This window comes from Panthera leo, chromosome B3 (genome assembly GCF_018350215.1).
Source record: "Panthera leo isolate Ple1 chromosome B3, P.leo_Ple1_pat1.1, whole genome shotgun sequence".
NCBI classification, from domain to species: Eukaryota; Metazoa; Chordata; class Mammalia; order Carnivora; family Felidae; genus Panthera; species Panthera leo.
In genome coordinates this window covers 27,964,996-27,985,807 of record NC_056684.1, presented here as the reverse complement: position 1 = coordinate 27,985,807, position 20,812 = coordinate 27,964,996, and the positions used below count along the sequence as shown (strand labels likewise).

The window sequence follows — 20,812 nt, the reverse complement described above, 5'->3', positions numbered from 1 at the left end:
CAGAAGTTATATGCTCTATGTCAAACTTGAAAATTGGGCTCTTTAGACTGGTCATGCCCATTTGAGGCTAGAGTCACACACTTGAAATACAATCCTAAGAACTTTGTCCCACTGGAAGGAAAGCTGTTCATCCCACCAAAATAATCTGCTAAACCTGGGAGAGTCCAACTGTTCCAGAACAAGTCATCCTTAAGAGGAGATCAGCTATTACTACTTTCAGATTTTGTTTTGCTATAAACAAAACAAAACAAAACAAAACAGGGATGATCATCCAGAAAATACCACTGCTGAGTATCCATGGTGTAACCGTGAACTAAAATATAATGAGGAACACTAATAGATGAATTTAAACTAAGCTTCAACTGTAAGCTGTAACAAAATAAACAAGATAATTTCCTTAAGACACATGAACTTTCTCAGTATACTTTTGTTCACCACATGTGTTCTTTTAATGTCTCAAACTCCTTATGTAGGAAACTATTATACTGACACTGCTACATGATATTTTCAGAAAGTTCAGTTCAATAAATTAAGGCTTGCATTCCTAAAAATACCTGATAATAAAAAAACCCAAATCTTTAGGAGCTGATAAAAAAAAGTGAGGAACTTTTTGAGTATTTATTAACTGTCAGTTAATGTAAGATTAAAAATTTTTTAAACAATTTTGTTGCTGCTCTTAGTTCACTAATCACTGACAACTCATGCCATCACATCTACTTTTAATTCATAAAGGTGTTCTTCACTGTATGTTAAACTATCCTCATTTTATTTAGCCTCTTTTATTTAGCCTTTTATTTAGCCTCCCCACACTTTAGGGAACAATTTCTTTGGTCTTTAGAAATGTTCTTTTTGCCTGAAAAAATATTTTTTTCCTTAGTGAGTAACTTTAATTGGGTATTATTAAATGTGATATTCTAGTTCGCTAATTCTGCCTTACCCAATCCCATTTTCCAACTTGGCACAGTTCCCTATTTAGATAAAACATTGCATATGAAGTACATGATATCTTGATGAAATAATTTGCATCACTTTGTGCTTTGCTCCCACTTACTATACATAGGAGGTTACTATAAACAGACAAATGATCTCTTTGATCCAAATACTGGCATATTTAGTGGCTATTTTGCATTTCAGAAGATTAATGAGAGGTTGGGTGAGGAATTGTAGGGTGCTCTGCCATCTCAAACAACAGGGAGATGGCTAAATTAATTGTTTTCATTTTAGAAGAAATTCTTTTGAAAACTTACTTTGTATGTTCCAATTTTCAGAAACTTGCCTGAGCTTGACTGTGTCTTTTAACCTGTTCCTGTATTATAGGGAACCTGACATATGTGCTATTGAACAGTTACTCTCTCATCTAACAACCTTATTATCAAGTTGAATAATTTATTTCTTTGGAATGGCCACAATGGTCACTGAAAGAGAATGTGGATATATTTGATACTGGGTCCCAGTTACATAGATTAAATACAAATAAAATACCTTATGCTACTTAAGTCAACTGTCTTTAATTGGACAATAAATACATGCTAAAAAGGTCAATTTGCTCTTATGTGTCTTTCACTGTGACTTTCTTCCAACAAATGAATATACTGTTATTTCTAACTGCTCTATACATTTATATTTTGAATAGTGAAATATTAAAGTATAATCAAAGAGTTATTCTAAGAGAACATACACATAGTAATAGTCAAATTAAGTGAAGAGTTCAAGTGATAAAGGCACTGAAATTGATTTGAGCTATTGAAAGTCATCCTATAAATGGAACTCTGCATCATGTCCACTCATTCTCTCTCTATGTTCAATTAAAATGTCTTGGAGTAGGAGGTGGGAGAGTCAGCTCATTAGCGGATTAAAAACAATTAAATGTATATACTTCTTATTTGGATGAGGTACCTGAATTTTATACATGCTTAATGCAAAATAACACAACTATAGACACATTTACTGTATAGTCAGACTATAAGACAACAATTTCCCCCATTTCCAAAGTAATCTTCTAAGTAACAATATCTGCTCCCCTGCAAAGACTAACCGGAAAGAGCCCAACTTTATTTTCTATTAAATAATGTTAAAATATTGTTAAAGGAAATAGTATTCATGAAAGCTTCCAGGTTAATGGCAATGAACATGAGATTCCTCTCATCAGAGAGAGATGATGCCCAGACAACCATTTAGCAACTTTAGACTGCAGAGGGCTGGGCCCCTACTTGGATGCTGAGCGATGCTCCCTACTGTCCACCAGACCACCCATTAATATGCAAGCAACTTTAATACCAGTGATTAGGGTCTCTTCTACTTCACATCAAATTAGGACCAGAAACCACATCCATTTCCTATTCCTTGAGCCACCCACCCCCCTGTTGCATCCTAGTCTGTTTTCATATTAGATTTGTTCATCTCCCCAAGGTTGAAATTGAACTCTTTGAACACCTGTATAAGGACAATCCCAACAGAGACAGTAGTGAACCCACAGGCCATACCCAAGAAGTCCACCAGGCCCACGTTGCTCCATTCCCGAAAGAGGATGGCCGAGGCTAACAGGACGAGGGTGGTGAATACGACGTAATAGATGGCCCCGAACACAGAGGAGTCGAAGCACTCAAGTGCCTTGTTGATGTACCTGAACTGGACAATGATGCTGCAACCAAGCACGGCGAGGAGCACCAGGCACAGGCAGAGTGCCCGTTGACTGGATGGGTTGTTGTGGAAGATGTCTTGGGCTGCCAGCCCGATGCCCTTGGTGGAAGGCACGGTGAAACTCCCCAGCAAAGAGCAGATACTGATGTAGACCATGATGTTGGTAGGCCCATGGGCTGGTGCAATCCAAAAGATGAGCAGTAGCAGCATAAGGAGCACGATACACAAATAGCCCACAAACACTGGAAAACAGACAATTTTCTTACTTTGGAGTCAATTCAACAAACCCTAGGCAGAATGTGGTCCTGTGTGTGTGGCCAGAGTGGGAGGGTTCTTCAGGAACATGTGGGGTAGTTGTGGCTGTTGCAGTGATTTAAGGGCTACATATAGTGGGCCAAGGCCAGGGGCCCTGAGATGTGGAGACAGTACCACACAAAAATCTCATTCTTCTCACAACTTCTGAGGGTCTCCTTGGACTTGTAAGTGACAAATGTGCTTATAATTATCAGAGCCTAGAACCCAGTTATATATAAAACAAAATAATTTTTGCATATATTTAATATGCACTGAATTTTTCAGAACTTCATTAAGAACTTCATCCCATTGCTGACAACAATATCCCCTGAATGTTTGAGTTAATAGCACGACACTCCACATGAGTCTTTATTTACAGCTCCCAGGCTCTCAGCAACTCCACAAGGCATGGGGTCTACTGGTATGTCTTCTATAGTTGTACCTGAGCATTCTATTTTATTATAAAGTACTATCCTGCTATTTCTCCTTCATATTACAATTAAGGCTTTATTTGCTTTGAAGTTATGTGTACAAAAGGAGGTTGTAATTTCTAATTCAATCTGAGATTATAAAGGAGGTGTTAGAAGCTGGGCCTGACAGGGCTAGGAACAGCCTGGACATGCACTAGGCAGGCTGTGGCTCTTCCTCAAACGTAAGAAGAAAAAAGAACTACGGAGCCCTGTTCTGAGGGAAGATTCAGGAAGATGACCTTAAAATTTCTTCTGAGGCAATTCTTTGACAAAAAAATTCATAATGTTTTTTTAACCTTTAGAAAAAAAATTTAAAAACTTAGAAGCCTCTTGGGGTGCCTAGGTGACCCAGTTGGTTAACCATTCAGCTCTTAATTTCAGCTCAGGTCATAATCTCACAATTCGTGAGATCAAGCTTCACATTGGGCTCTGCACTGGCAGCATGGAGCTTGCTTGAGATTCTCTTTGTCCTGAGCATATAAGCACGTGAGCTCTCTCTCTCAAAATAAATAAACATTAAAAAAAACTTAGAAACCTCTTTAATTTATAAGTGGCTAGAATAGGGGCACCTGGGTGGCTCAGTCAGTTAAGTGTCTGATTTCAGTTCAGGTCATGATCTCGCGGTCCGTGGGTTCAAGCCCCACGTCAGGTTCTGTGCTGACAGCTCAGAGCCTGGAGCCTGCTTCAGACTCTGTGTCTCCCTCTCTCTGTTCCTCCCCTACTTGCATTCTGTCTCTCAAAAATAAAATAAACATTAAAAAAAATTTATAAGTGGCTAGAATAACATCATTTTATATTCCAGGTTAAAACACGTTATTCATGTTAAAAAGAAAAATCTTTTAGGGGCACCTGGGTGGCTCAGTCAGCTAAGTGTCCAACTGTTGATTTCAGCACAGGTCATCATCTCACAGTAGTGAGATTGAGCACTACATCGGGATCTGTGCTGACAGTGCAGAGCCTGCCTGGGATTCTCTCTCTCCCCCTCTCTCTGCCCCTCCCTGCTTGAGCACGTGGCTCTTTCTCTCTCAAAATAAATAAATAAACTACAATTTAAAAAAAAGAAAAATCTTTTTGCTACCATCATATTTTCATACCAAATTATTATGGCAGTATTCAAATTAGATATGTTTTTTGTAAAAGTTAAGACCTGAATATACTGGTATCATCCACATTTATCAGAAAGTAAAAAGCCTTTGGATATATTTTTCTGAAAATTACATAAAGTAAATTCTTCAGGATATTCATATCCATTTTTCTGATTTTTTTCATGTTTTTGTACTTTCATTTCTCACAGTTTTGGAAATATTTTGGCTTTTACAGGAGGAAGTAAATATAACAATGCTAAATGTTTAGGGATAAAAAAATTACAGGAAAATACAGTCTTGGTTAATTTCATTATGAATCCCTTTTGAAATTTTACAGATATTTCCACTGCAATGTCATTCACTGCCAATTAAAAGCTATAAAAGAGTGGTGAGGTATTTGTGGCTTAGAGATGTCTGTATTTGGGATATTGGTGTGGATGCAGTTTTGTGCTGGCACGTGTCTAAAATTGTTGGTAAGCAATATAAGATGGTCTGCTGGGAGTAATTTAGAAGAATCTATACTTTAGGCCAGTACAATTATGTAGACTGTTGTTTTTTATAGCATTTGTCATGTCAAAAACATGTAGAAAAACTATACAGAGATCTCTATGGGAAATCCAAAGATAAATCAAATTGGGTCTCAGCTCTCAGTTTCACATTACAGGGAAGTGTAGAGGCTTGGGCACAACAGTGGTCCTGAGGGGAACATGGTCCAGACACATTACAGGGAAGTGTAGAGGCTTGGGCACAACAGTGGTCCTGAGGGGAACATGGTCCAGAGCAGATCCCAGGAGGACTGACACAAAAGAGAAGAGACAGTAGGAATGCAGGAAAGGAGGTAGGGTGGGAGTACTGGGAGGTGGCAAGAGGTGACAGGAGGAGGCGTGTGGGGGGTGGTCATAGGAGGTAGGGGAATGGGAAGGCCATGGTAAGTGGGAGGTGGGTGCTCATGGGATTGAGGCCTGAGGGGATGAGGCCGCGTTGAGGGGGCCAGGTGATAAAGGCACCCATGTGCAAGATCCCAGAGGTCCGGAAGAAAGCAGAAGCAGTACTGAACTCCAGGGAGCAGGGATGCAAGGTCCAGAACCACCAGACCTCCTCCCACTCCTGGGGCAGCAGGAGAGCAGGGGATGCTATAAAGTGTAGGGCACAGCAATGGCCACTCATGTGCAAAGTCAAACACAGGGTCTGTGAAAACAGACCATAGGTAGGCCAACCCAAGCCCAGGCCTGGATCACACTGGAGACAGACAAGCTCTCTGGCACCTTTGCTAGAAAGGAGTTACCTGGGTTAGTCAGCTTCTCTTCCAGCTCAGCCTGAGTGGTCACACTCTCAGATTTCGGGGAGTGGATAATCAGTACAACAGAACCTGCACAGCTTAGCAGACATCCCAACTTGCCCAAGATGTTGAGCTTTTCCTTTAGAAGATAAGAAGCTAAAATGGACCTTTGTTTAAAAAAAGAGAGAGAGAAATCGTTAAAATTTAATACTATCTGACCTGTTTCTACTAACTGTAGTTATTTTAGAAAAGCCGTATTTTCTTGATAGCCATATTCATTTTTAACTTAGTTTTTAAGAGTAGAAAAGATTAGGAATTTATTGAAATTATTAAACACAAAGGATTTTCATACCAATACCATGCAGTCAATACATAATGACTCCTCACTCATACTGCTATACATTATTTCAGTAGATATGAAATAGATCAGAATAGAAAAATAAGTCATCATTCATAAAATGAGGTTTTATGGTTAAATAAAAATATTCTTTCCTTACTTCTTTATTTTTGTTTATTTATTTATTTTGAGAGAGAGAGAGAGTACGTGTACAAGTGGTAAAGGGGCAGAGAGAAAGGGAGAGAGAATCCTCGCTGACAGTGCAGAGCCTGATGTGGGACTCAATCGCACAAACTGCAAGATCATGACCTGAACCAAAACCAAGAGTCGGATGCCTAACTGACTGAGCCACCCAGGTGCCCTGTTTCCTTATTTTTAAAAGCAAACAATCAAAGAAACTATGTTAAGTGGGAAAGTAGGATATGAAAACTGTTAAAATAATTATAAGGCATTCATGATCAAAACACGTCAGTTAAAATAAATTAAGAAAATGCACAAACAAGAAAAAAACCAAAATGCTAATAGTAATTACATTATGGTAGGAGTATGGGTGATTGGGTATTTTTCTCTTCTATAATACCTCAAATATTTAAAATGTGGTCACATTATTTTTTAATGCAAAAAAAAATCTTAAAACATCTACAATTTTTTAAAAAAGTTTTTGTTTTGTTTTGTTTTTTTAATTAAATAGGCTCCACGTCCAACATGGGGTCTGAACTCATGACCCAGAGATCAAGAGTCGCATGCTCTACCTACTGATTGATCCAGCCAGGCACCCCAAAATCTCTATAATCTTAAGGTTGGTAATATGTTTCCTTTTTTTTTTTTTTTTTTTTTTCAATTTACATCCAAGTTAGTTAGCATATAGTACAATAATGATTTCAGGAGTAGAATCCGGTGATTCATCCCCTACATATAACACCCAGTGCTCATCCCAATAAGTGTCCTCCTTAATGCCGGCTGCCCATTTATCCCATCCCTATATTTCTCCATATTTAAGAGTCTCTTATGTTTTGTCTCCCTCCCTGTTTTTATACTATTTTTGCTTCCCTTCCCTTATGTTAATCTGTTTTGTATCTTAAATTCCACAGGAGTGAAGTCCTATGATATTTGCCTTTCTCTGACTAATTTCGCTTAGCACATTACCCTCTAGTTTCATCCACGTTGCTGCAAATGGCAGGATTTCATTCTTTTTGGTTGCTGAGTAATACTCCATTGTGTATATATATACACACACACCAAATCTTCTTTATTCACCGGTTGATGGACATTTGAACTCTTTCCATACTTTGGCTATTGTTGATAGTGCTGCTATAAACATTGGGATGCATGTGCCCCTTTGAAACCACGTACCTGTATCCCTTGGATAAATACCTAGTAGTGCAATTGCTGGGTCGTAGGCTAGTTCTATTTTTAATTTTTTGAGGAACCTCCATACTGTTTTCCAGAGTGGCTGCACCAGTTTGCATTCCCACCAGCAATGCAAAAGCATTCCTGTTTCTCTGCATCCTCGCCAGCATTTGTTGTTGCCCGAGTTGTTAATTTTAGCCATTCTGACAGGTTTGAGGTGGTATCTCATTGTGGATTGGATTTGTATTTCTCTGATGTTGACCATTTTTTCCATGTCTGTTAGCCATCTGGCTATAGATGACTATCTTTAGAAAAGTGTCTATTCACAGGGGCACCTGGGTGGTTCAGTCAGTTGAGTGTTGGACTTCGGCTCAGGTCACGATCTTGAGGTTCGTGAGTTGGAGCCCCGCATCGGGCTCTGCACTAACAGCTCGGGGCCTGGAGCCTGCTTCAGATTCTGTGTCTCCCTCTCTCTCTGCCCCTCCCCCACTCACACTCTGTCTCTCTCAAATATAAATAAATATTTTTTAAAAAGTGTCTATTCAGTCTTTTGCCCTTTTTTTCACTGGATTATGGTTTTTGGGTGTTGAGTTTGATCAGTTTTTTTAATAGATTTTGGATACTAGCCCTTTATTTGCAAATATCTTCTCACATTCAGTCGGTTGCCTTTTAGTTTTGCTGATTGTTTCCTTCGCTGTGCAGAAGCTTTATATCTTGATTAGGTACCAATAGTAGTTCATTTTTGCTTTTGTTTACCTTGCCTCTGGAGACGTGTTGAGTAAGAAGTTGCTGTGGCCAAGATCAAAGAGGTTTTTGCCTGCTTTCTCCTCAAGGATTTTGATGGCTTCCTGTCTTAAGCTTAGGTCTTTCATCCATTTTGATTTTATTTTTGTGGATGGTGTAAGAAAGTAGTCCAGATTCATTCTTCTGCATGTTGCTGTCCAGTTTTCCCAACACCATTTGCTGAAGAGACTGTCTTTTTTTCCATTGGATACTCTTTCCTGCTTTGTCAAAGATTAGTTGGCCACACGTTTGTGGGTCCATTTCTGGGATCTCTATTCTGTTCCATTGATCTGAGTGTCTGTTCTTGTGCCAGTACGATACTGTCTTGATGATTACAGCTTTGTAGTACATCTTGAAGTCTGGAATTGTGATGCCTCCAGCTTTGGTTTTCTTTTTCAAGATTGCTTTGGCTATTCGGGGCCTTTTCTGGTTCCATACAAAGTTTAGGATCATTTGTTCTAGCTCTGTGAAGAATGCTGGTATTACTTTGGTACGAATTCACTGAATATGCAGATTGCCTTGGGTAGTATCGACATTTTATTTTTTATTTTATTTTATTTTTATTTATTTATTTATTAAAAAAAAATTTTTTTAACGTTTATTTTTGAGACAGAGAGAGACAGAGCATGAACGGGGGAGGGTCAGAGAGAGAGAGGGAGACACAGAATCCGAAACAGGCTCCAGGCTCTGAGCTGTCAGCACAGAGCCCGACGCGGGGCTCGAACCCACGGACTGCGAGATCATGACCTGAGCCGAAGTTGGACGCCCAACCGACTGAGCCACCCAGGCGCCCCAGTATCGACATTTTAAGAATATTTGTTCTTCCAACCCATGAGCATTGGAATATTTTTCCATTTTCTTGTGTCTTCTTCAATTTCTTTCATAAACTTTCTATAGTTTTCAGTGTATGGGTTTTTCACCTCTTTGATTAGGTTTATTCCTAGATATTTCATGGGTTTTGTTGGATAATATATTTCTTATTTCTCTGTATAACATCAGTATACACTTTGAATTGGAAAACCAAGACTTTTAGTTATCATGGGACTAGTAATTGTCACTTTGTTGTTGTCTATGCCAAATGCGCTCAGAGAACATGAATATCCATGAGGAAGGCACACCAGACCCAGATATACTGGATTATTTCCTTTTTAATCCTTGTTTACAGATAAAAAAGCTGAGCCTCAGAAAGGATTAGCACTGAACCCAAGGCCACAGAAAGCTAACAAGAGGTGAAATCATGGTGATGACATACACATAAAGCCAAAGCTCCAACTTTTTCCATATACCACTTGTGTCTTTACCCCTACACAGCCTGGCCCTCAAGGAAACCTTGGCAATGTACTTGGAGAAATAAATAACATCACTAAAAGAACCAACAAATGATGTTAGAATACACAACTGGGTGTTAAATTGAGGGGCTCCTCATAGCTGCACACAGAAGTGGAAACCAGAGGACTGGGAAGCTCTCAGGGCAAGAGATGAGCCTGGAATGATAAGCAGGCTATGCCACAGTGGAAAGTGGCTGCCATGCATGAAAGCAGAGAGGCAGCTATGAGCCTGAACCACAAGGCCAACTCATCTCTTAGTCCACTGTAAAATACCAGAGTACAAATTAAATAGTACTGCAAAATAGTTTATTACTCAGTTTCCAAGATGAGGGGTCATAGCAACCACTATACAATACACTATGCGGAGCCACACAGGGAACCACAAGGGTTGGTCATGAGATGGGGGAAAGGAAGAACCTATCGTGGTTTCTGTGAGAAGGAATGGGGAGGAAGGGTAAGCCCAGGTTTAGAATTGGCTAATGTGATTAATTTCAAGACTCTGGGGCATAGGGGCTCTCCCTAGTTGTCTCATACCTGGCCCTGGGGAGATTAGGCTCTGGATTAGTTGGTTTACATTTGAAAAGAATGCTTCCCCCACCTAAGGGGTGATAAATGGGGGAGAAGGCCAAGGCAAGGTGACTTGGGCTTATTATTGGATTGTTCAGAACTAGGTGTGTTTAGCACATGCATGTAGGGCAGATGTTAAAACATCAAGTTTAGAGAAGTTAGAAACATAGTATAGTACTGTCTCATTTAAGGACACATGAAGAAAGGATTTGGGCAACTAATTACCTCTGAGTCTATTCCTCATTAAGAATTAGTCCTTGCCCTCCCCTCTGTGGCTAGGAATGAACAACCCCATGGTGGCTGCGATGGAGGCGGAGTATCTACCTAACAGGCCTCCCCAGCACGAAATCACCAACTTTTCAATTCAAAACCTTTCTCTTATTGCTTTTCCTGGGCTGCAATCATTAGAGCCTATTGGCTTCTGAGCTGAGATTAGATGAAAGGCAATCACGAATCAACAAACTGTCCCATAGGCCCAACCCAGACTATCTACTTTTGTAATTAATGTCTTACTGTACCACAGTCATGTCCACGTGTTTTGTCTGGTCCATGGCTACCTTCCACTACAACACTAGAGTTGAGCAGTTGCAACAGAGCCCATACGGCCCACAAACCATAAGGTATTTGCCATCTAGCCCTTGAGAGAAAACGTCTGCCACCCTCTAAGTTAAATGGTTAAATGTTCAGTGAAACTGATGGCATAGCTACCTGGAGAGCTGGTCTGAGATGTAGCTACAAGTTACATGTTGGCATCAGGGCCACAACACAGAGAAGCAGTGTCTGCACTGGTGAGGGTGGGGGTGGGAAGGTGAAGTGGGGAACAGTGTGATAAAGAAAAGGCAACAGAAAGAGGAAGAAAGAAACTTAATGCCAAGAGTCAATAAATTATCTCAATAAACATATAGCAATAGGAAACAAACAAAATGTGCTATTCACAATAGCTAAAACATGGAAGCAACCAAGTGTCCACTGATGGATGAAAGGATAGACAAAATGTTGTCTATATTGGGGCACCTGGGTGGCTCAGTCGGGTAAGTGTCTGACTTCAGCTCAGGTCATGATCTCATGACCTGAGTTTGAGCCCCGCATTGGGCTCTGTGCTGACAGCTCAGAGCCTGGAGCCTGCTTCAGATTATGTGTCTCCCTCTCTCTCTGCCCCTCCCCCACTCACACTCTGTCTCTCTCACAAACATTAAAATTTTTTTTTAATAAAAAATAAAAAAATAAAAATGGGCAAGATGGTAAATTTTATGTCTATTCTGCCACAATAAAAAAAAAATTTCTTTAAGTGTTCAGAGAGCAGGAGAGTGCTCATGTTCCCATGAGGGTGGCCATTCAGAGAAAATTTAGGTTATGAGAAGGAAACATATACCATGGGAAGAATCACTTACACACACATAAAAATGCTGTGGAATTAGGAGTCTGAGTTTAGGAAAACTCAGGGATTTACTAGATTGACTAGATATTTTATTATTTATTATATTTACTATAATCTACCTATCTATATTATTAAAATAAAATCAAATTAACTTTTTAAGAGAGCAACTTATGACAAGTTTATTTGGCAAAGTAAATAAAAGTCAGACTTTTTTTTTACTTGAGAGTGCATGTAAATATATTAGTGATATAAACAACAACCTTTTCAGAGTATGTTCTCTTTTTACTTACCTACTGAAAAAAATTTTTTTAAGTTTGAGAGAGACAGAGATAGCACAAGTGGGAGAGGAGCAGAAAGAGAGGGAGACAGAGAATCTCAAGCAGGCTCCATGCTGCCAGCACAGGGCCTGATGTGGGGCTTGAACTCATGATACTGCAAGATCATGACTTGAGCTGAAATCCAGTCAGACGCTTAACCTACTAAGCCACCCAGGAGCCCCTACTTACTTATTTACTTGGGGCAAGAAATGAATCTTTGTATCTATATGATTCAAATAGTATTTTCTAAAACAAATGTCGGAAGAAATTGATGCTGCATTTCTAAGACAGTGGTAGCTACAAACATTTTTCAAATGACAGCATTAATAAACACTTAGTGGATATGTTATTAGGAGGTTGCTAAAAAAAATGAAGGTTAACTTTTTCAAATGATTTGTCTTTCCTCTTCTAATAGTATCTTGTGTCATACTGATGAGTACCAAATTATTTGCCCCAATTTTATTATAAACAATGTTACAACATAAAAGGCAATTTAAAAATTTAAAAACGACAAAATCTCTCCATGCTGTCAAACACTTATTTACTTTCTAACATTCTCCTCAGTTCTATCCATATCCACATATTTTTCCTTGAACTCACAATGGGCTCCATCATGCTGTTTGTTCCCCCTCATCCACTGCTTCTCTAGGAAATTTACTTGTGAAAATACTTAGGACAGTTTATGGAACATGAAGCACAATAAATGTGGTTCTCTTTCATTTATAAAACCATTTAAGTATGTTATAAAACTGAAATTGTCTTTGAATATTCAATATCATTTGACATTTATATTGGTACATATACATATATCAAATATTTCCCCCTAATCATTTTCTAAGATTCTGTTCCTCAAAACTGGACTCTCGCTTAAAGATCAAACACTTGGATGACTCTGGATATCCACTGCCATTATGCCTTCTGAAAGTCTATATTAGTTTAAATTGAATAGACAGTTTTTCTATTTTCTTTCTTTTTCACAGTTTTACTGAGATACAATTAACATAATACAAAATTCACCCATTTAAAGTGTATATGTAAAGTGTATGGAATAGAATTACACATCGATCACCACAATCAATTTTAGAACAAACTTTAGTATGCCAAAAGCAACTCTTTAGGACTCCTTAGCCATAACTCGCCATGCTCCCTCATGCATACATCCCTAAGCAACCACAAATCTACTTTTTGTTTATATATATTTCCCAATTCAGGACATTTCATATACATGAGATCACATAATTATAAATGGCTTATTTCACCTAGAATAAAGCTTTCAAGGTTTATCTATGTTATAATGTATATAAGCAATTCATGTATTTTATAATAATATCCCATTGTATGAACACACCATCTATTATATATCCTTTAAATTTTTTTGAATGTTTACTTATTTTTGAGAGATAGAGAGCGCACGTGAGCAGGGGAGGGGCAGACAGGGAGATACAAAATCCGAAGCAGGGTGCAGACTCCAACCTGTCAGCACAGAGCCTGATGTGGGGCTCAAGCTCACAGACAGCGAGATCATGACCTGAGGTGAAGTTGGATGCTTAACCAACTGAGCCACCCAGGCACCCCTATTATATATCCTTTCTCACTTGATGGACATTTGAGTTGGTTCCACTTTTTGTCTGTAATGAATAATTCTACTATGGGCATTTGCATACAAATATTTCTATAGACATATATTTTCATTTCTCTTGGGAATTTACTTAGCTGTGATTTGCTAGATCATATGGTAACTCTATGTTTAACTGTTTGAGGAATTGCCAGGCAATTTTCCTAAGTAGCTGCAACAGTTTGCATTCCCACCAGCATTGTAAAAGGTTTCCATTTACTACAAGTTCTAGCCAACACTTGTTAATATCCTTCTTTATGAATATAGCCATCCTAGCAGAGGTAATATCTCATTATGGTTGATCTGCATTTCCCTGTTGGCTAATGATGTGTATTACTTAATAGGTTTATGAGCCATTTCTAGATCTTTGGAGAAAGGTACACTCAGATCTTCTGCCCATTTTTAATTTGAGTTATTTGTCTTTTTATCAATGACTTGTTATATAGTCTAAATACGAGTTCCCTATTAGATATATAACTTCAAAACTTTTCTAATATTCTGTCAGTTGACTTTTCACTTTTTCTTTTCCAGCTTTATTTATATACAATTGACAACAGTATGTAAGTTTACAACATACAATGTGTTGATTCAATACACTTATACATTGCAAAATGATTGCCACCAGTGTTAGCTAATATCTCCATCATGTCACATAATTTCCACTTTTTTTTATCTGTATGTGTGAGAGCATCTAAGAACTCTTCTCTTAGTAACATTCAAGTATATAATACAGTATTAACTATAATGACCATGCTGTACACTGAATCCCAGAATTTTTCATTTTCTAACTAGAAGTTAGTATACTTTGACCAACGCATCCCATTTCCCCCACATCCCACCTCTCATACCCACCAGTCTATTTTTTCTTTTTTTTAAGTTAAAATCCAGTTAGTTAACATACAGTGTAATATTAGTTTCATGTGTACAGTGTACTGATTCCACACTTCCATACAACACCACTTGCTCATCACAACAAGTGCACTCCTTAATCCCCATCACCTATTTAATACATCCCCCTACCCACCTCCCCTCTGGTAACCATGTTTGTTCTCTACAGTTAAAAGCCTTTTTCTTGGTTTGCCTCTCTCTCTCTTTTCCCCCCTGTTGCTCATTTGTTTTCTTTTTTTTAATGTTTATTTATTTTTGAGAGAGGCAGAGACAGAATGTGAGTGGGTTAGGGGCAGAGAGAGAGGGAGACACAGAATCCAAAGCAGGCTCCAGGCTCTGAGCTGTCAGCACAGAGCCCTACGCAGGGCTCAAACTCACGAGCTGTGAGATCATGACCTGAGCCGAAGTTGGATGCTCAGCCGACTGAGCCACCCAGGCGCCCCTCATTTGTTTTGTTTCTTAAGTTCCATATATGAGTGAAAGTCATATGGTATTTGACTTTCTCTGATTTACTTATTTTGCTTGGCATAATAAGATGTGGCTGCTCCATCCACATCTTGCAAATGGCAAGATTTCATTCTTTTTACGGCTAAGTGGTACATATACCATTGTATACATATATACCACATCTTCTTCATCCATTGATCAGTCAATAGACACATGGGCTGTTTCCATAATTTGGCTATTGTAGATAATCTTGTTATAAACATTGGGGTGCATGCATCCCTTTGTATCCTTTGGGTAAATACCTAGTAGAGCAATTGCTGGAATATAGGGTAGTTCTATTTTCAACTTTCTGAGGAACCTCCATACTATTTTCCATAGTGGTTGCACCAGTTTGCATCCCCACCAATAGTGCACAAGTGTTTCTTTTTCTTCACAACTTCGCCATATGTGTTATTTCTTGTGTTGTTAATTTTAGCCTTCTGACAGGTGTGAGGTCTCATTGTAGTTTTGATTTGTATTTCCCTGATGATGAATGATGTTGAACATCTTTTTCACTAGTTGGCTGGCCAGCTGTATATCTTCTTTAAAAAAATGTCTATTCATGTCATCTGCCTATTTCTTAACTGGGTTATTTGTTTTTTGGGTGTTGAGTTTTATAAGTTGTTTATATATTTTGGATTCTAACCCTTTATCAGATATATAATTTGTAGATATCTTCTTTGATCCCATAGGTTGCCTTTCAGATTTGTGGATTGTTTCCTTCACTGTGCAGAAGCATTTTATTTTAATGAAGTCCCAATAGTTTACTTTTGGTTTTGTTTCCCTTGCCTCAGGAGACATATCTAGGAAGAAACTGCTACTGTTGATGGCAAACAGGTTACTGCCTGTGTTTTCTTCTAGTATTTTTATGGTTTCATGTTTCACATTTAGGTCTTTATTCAGAATTCCATTTTGAATTTATTTGTGTATGGAATAAGAAAGTGGTCGAGTTTCATTCTTTTGCATCATGATGTCCAGTTTTCCCAACACTATTTCATTAAGAGACTGTCTTTTCCCCACTGGCTATTCTTTCCTGTTTTGCCAAAGATTTCCTGCTTTGTCAAAGACTAATTGACAACAATTAGTTGACTAGTTATGGGTCCTGGGTTGTCTATTCTGGGTATTCTATTCTGTTCTATTGATCTATGTGTCTGTTTTTGTGCCAGTAACATACTATTTTGGTTACTACAAGCTTTGTATTGTAATGTGAAGTCTGGAGTTGTGATGTCTCCAGCTTTGCTTTTTCTTTTTCAAGATTTCTTTGGCTATTCAGGATCTCTTGTGGTTCCATACAAATTTCAGGATTGTCTGTTCTAGATCTGTGAAAAATGCTGGTGGTATTTTGATGGGGATTGCACTGAATGTGTAGATTGCTTTAAGTAGTATAGACATTTTAACACTATTCTTCTAGTGCATGAGCATGGAATGTTTTCCATTTCTTTGTGTCACCTTCAATTTCGTTCATCAGTGTTTCACAGTTTTCAGAGAACATGTCTTTCACCTCTTTGGTTAGATTTATTTGTAGGTATCTTATGGTTTTTGGTACAATTGTAAACGGGAATGATTCCTTAATTGCTTTTTCTGCTCTTTCATTATAGTTGCACAGAAACACATGAGATTTCTGCATGTTGATTTTTTATTCTGCAACCTTACTGAATTTGTGTATTGGTTCTAGCAACTTTTTGATGGTGCTTCAAGTTTTCTATATACAGTACCATGTCATCTTCAAATAGTGCAAGTTTGACTTCTTCCTTGCTGATTTGGATGCCTTTTATTTGTTTTTGTTGACTGATGGCTGTGGCTCGGACTTCCAGTACTATATTAAGTAACAGTGGTGAGAGCGGACATCCCTGTCTTGTTCCACGCAATAAAGGAAACCTCTCAGTTTTTCTCCATTGAAAATGATATTAGCTGTTGGTTTTTCATAGATGGCCCTTATTATGCTGAGGTACATTCCCTCTACACCTACTTTATTGAAGGTTTTTCTCATAAATGGATGTTGTACTTTGTCAAATGCTTTTTCTGCATCTATTGAGAGGATCATACAGTTCTTATTCTTTCTTTTATTAATGAGGTGTATCACATTGATTGATTTGCAAATATTGAACCAAACGTGTAGCCTAGTCATAAATCCCACTTAATCATGTTCAGTGATTCTTTTAATGTATGGTTGGATTTGGTTTGCTAGTATTTTATGCAGAAATTTTACAAACCTGTTCATTAGGAATACTAGCCTATAGTTATCTTTTTTAGTGGAATCTTTATCTGGTTTTGGTATCAGGGTAATGTTGGACTCATAGAATGAGTGTGGAAGTTTTTCTTCCATTTCTATGTTTTGAAATAGTTTGAGAAGAATAGGTATTAACTCTTTAAATGTTTGGTAGAATTCTCCTGTGAAGCCATCAGGCCCTGGAGTTCTGTTTGTTGGGAGTTTTCTGGTTACTGATTCAATTTCTTTGCTGGTTAGTAGTCTATTCAAGTTTTCTATTTCTTCCTGTTTCAGTTTTGGTAGTTTATGTGTTTCCAGGAATTTAACCATTTCTTTTAGTTTGTCCAATTTGTTGGCATATTAATTTTTTTCAATTTTTAAATTCCAGTTAGTTAACATAAAGTGCAATACTGATTTCAGTAGTAACACTGTGATTCATCACTTACAACACCCAGTACTCATCACAAGTGCCATTTTTAATACCCATCTCCCATCTAGCTCATCTCCCACCCAAATCCCTACATCAACACTCAGTTTGTTTTCTATTTTTAAGAAATAAAAATAAAACATTGTTTGTTCCCTATTTTTGCCCCTCCCATATGCTCATCTATTGTATTTCTTCAATTACACGAGTGAAATCATATATTTGTCTTTCTTTGGCTGACTTATTTCCCCTAGCAAAATACACTCTAGCTCCATCCACATCATTGCACATGTAAAGATTTCATTCTTTTTGATGGCTAAGTAATACAAAATCGTATGTGTGAGCATGTATGTGTGTGTGTGTGTGTGTGTGTGTGTGTGTGTGTGTGTGTATATGCACATATATACATAAACACCACTTCTTCTTTATCCATTCATCAGTCAAAGGACATTTGGGCTCTCTCCATAGTTTGGCTATGGTTGATAATGCTGTTATAAATATCGGGGTGCACGTACCCCTTCAAATCTGTATTTTTGTATACTCTGGGTATGCACCTAACAGTGCAATTGTGGGATCATAGAGTAGTTCTTATTTACCTTTCTGAGGAACCTCCATACAGTTCTCCAGAGTGGCTTCACCCGTTTGCATTCCAACCAACAATGCAAAAGTATTCTCCTTTTTTCATATCCTAGCCAACACCTGTTGTTTCTTGTGTTGTTAATTTTAGTGATTCTTTCAGGTATGAGGTGGTATCTCATTGTTGTTTTGATTTGTATTTCCCAGGTGATGAGTGATGTGGAGCATCTTTTCATGTGTCTGTTAGCCATCTGGATGTCTACTTTGGAAAAGTGTCTATTCATGTCTTTTGCCCATTTCTTAACTGAGTTGTTTCTTTTTGGGGTGTTGAGTTTGCTAAGTTTTTTATAGATTTTGTATACTAACCCTTTATCAGATCTGTCATTTGCAAATATCTTCTCCCATTCGGTAGGCTGCCTTCTAGTTTTGTTCATTGTTTCCTTCACTATGTAGAAGCTTGTTATCTTAATGAAGTCCCAATAATTCATTTTTGCTTTTGTTTCCCTGGCCTCTGGTAATGTGTCTAGTAAGAAGTTGCTCTGGCCAAGGTCAAAGAGGATGCTGCCTGTGTTCTCCTCTAGGAATTTGATGGCTTCTTGTCTCACATTTAGGTCTTTCATCCATTTTGAATTTATATTTGTGTATGGTGTAAGAAAGTGGTCCAGGTTCATTCTTCTGCATATTGCTGTCCAGTTTTCCCAACACCATTTGTTGAAGAGACTGTCTTTTTTCCATTGGATATTCCTTCCTGCTTTGTTGAACAGTTGACCATGTAGTTGTGGGTCCATTTTGGGTTTTCTATTCTTTTCTTCTGATCGATGTGTCTGTTTTTGTGCCAGTACCATGCTGTCTTGATGACTACAGCTTTGTAATGCAGCTTGAAGTCTGGAATTGTGATGCCTCCAGCTTTGGTTTTGTTTTTCAGGATTGCTTTGCCTGTTTGGGGTCTTCTGTGGTTCCATACAAATTTTAGGATTGTGTGCTCCAGCTCTGTGAAAAATGCTGGTAGTATTTTGATGGGGATCGTGTAGATTGTTTAGAGTAGTATAGACATTTTTTTTTCAATATATGAAATTTATTGTCAAATTGGTTTCCATACAACACCCAGTGCTCATCCCAAAAGGTGCCCTCCTCAAGAGTAGTATAGACATTTTAAGAATGTTTGCTCTTCAGATTTTGATCATGGCCATTTCCAAAGCGTTTGAACTGGAATTCACTACCACTGGGTTGCACCACCCATGTGAACTTGCACATCCCTCTCAGGGAGACCTGGCCTCAGGAGATGACAGCATTCAGTCCTGGGAGGAGCCTGCAATTAGTCATCACTTGCAGTTGGTGCCGTCCCTAGGAATCCAGAACTGTAAAGAGCTAAACGAAACCTGCTGTCTGAATGGGTGAACCTGCATGCTGGGGTCCTTCTGTGCCTGCCCCCCTCCTTCTATGGCTGGAACTGTGAGCATGATTCACACTAAGAGAACTGTGAGTCTGGTGCCCCACGGCACCTGGCTGCCCAAGAGATGGTCCATGTATAAATGCTGGCACTGCCAGGTTTCACTGCTTTCCTCCAACATTTCTACCGAAGGTGTGATGGCCATGTGATGGATGAGCACTTCCTGGTTTCCAGGACTCCAGAATTAACACTGTGTTCAGGCACCATTTTTTGCTAGCTGGCATCTGCCTTGCTATACAAGATACTGTTAATGGACACTTGCATATGCAATATTTGCTATGCAAATTCTGTAACCTGTAAAGACTGTCACTCTAATGTCCTAACTGGAAGGTGACCATTTGCCTTGAAATAGTGGACAGATTTTCATCATGGTTCCTAACATTTTCTTCTTTTCTTTTTTTAAGTATGTGATAATTTATTTATTGTTTTTTTGATTTTAATTTACATCCAAATTAGTTAGCATATACTGGAACAATGATTTCAGGAGTAGATTCCTTAATGCCCCTTACCCATTTAGCCCACCCCCCTCCCACAACCCTCAGTTTGTTCTCCATATTTATGAGTCTCTTCTGTTTTGTCCCCCTCCCTGTTTTTATATTATTTTTGTTTCCCTTCCCTTATGTTCATCTGTTTTGTCTCTTAAAGTCCTCATATGAATGAAGTCATGATTTTTGTCTTTCTCTAATTTCACTTAGCATAATACCCTCCAGTTCCATCCACATAGTTGCAAATGGCAAGATTTCATTCTTTTTGATTACTAATACTCCATTGTATACATATACCACATCTTCTTTATCCATTCATCCATCAATGGACATTTGGGCTCTTTCCATACTTTCACTATTGTTGGTAGTGCTGCTATAAACATGGAGGTGCATGTGTCCCTTTGAAACAGCACACCTGTATCCCTTGGATAAATGCCCTATAGTGCAATTGCTGGGTCATAGGGTAGTTCTATTTTTAATTTTTTGAGGAACCTCCATTCTGTTTTTCAGAGTGGCTACACCAGCTTGCATTCCCACCAACAATGCAAAAGATCCTCTTTCTCTGCATCCTTGCCAACATCTATTGTTGCCTGAGTTGTTAATGTTAGCCATTCTGACAGGTGTAAGGTGGTATCTCATTGTGGTTTTGATTTGTATTTCCCTGATGAGGAGTGATGTTGAACATTTTTTCATGTGTTGGTTGGCCATCTGGATGTCTTCTTTGGAGGAGTGTCTATTCATGTCTTTTGCCCATTTCTTCACTGGGTTATTTGTTTTTTGGGTGTTGAGCTTGATAAGTTCTTTATAGATTTTGGCTACTAACTCTTTATCTGATATGTCATTTGCAAATA

The 20,812-nt window shown here is 38.4% G+C and overlaps 1 protein-coding gene and 1 pseudogene across 1 annotated transcript in view; one reads left to right on the top strand and one right to left on the bottom strand.

The window, feature by feature from the left end:
* Positions 1-21: 21 nt before the first annotated feature.
* Positions 22-20,812, bottom strand: part of NIPA1 (NIPA magnesium transporter 1) — an 84,441-nt gene continuing 63,650 nt past the window's right edge. Inside the window, exons 4-5 of the mRNA XM_042941281.1 lie at positions 5,775-5,935; positions 22-2,882 (exon numbers count right to left, since the gene is read on the bottom strand). Coding sequence (XP_042797215.1) covers positions 2,371-2,882; positions 5,775-5,935 — 673 coding nt within the window. The 3' untranslated portion in view covers positions 22-2,370. The remainder of the gene's footprint in view (positions 2,883-5,774; positions 5,936-20,812) is intronic.
* Positions 18,981-19,853, top strand: LOC122221739 (annotated as a pseudogene).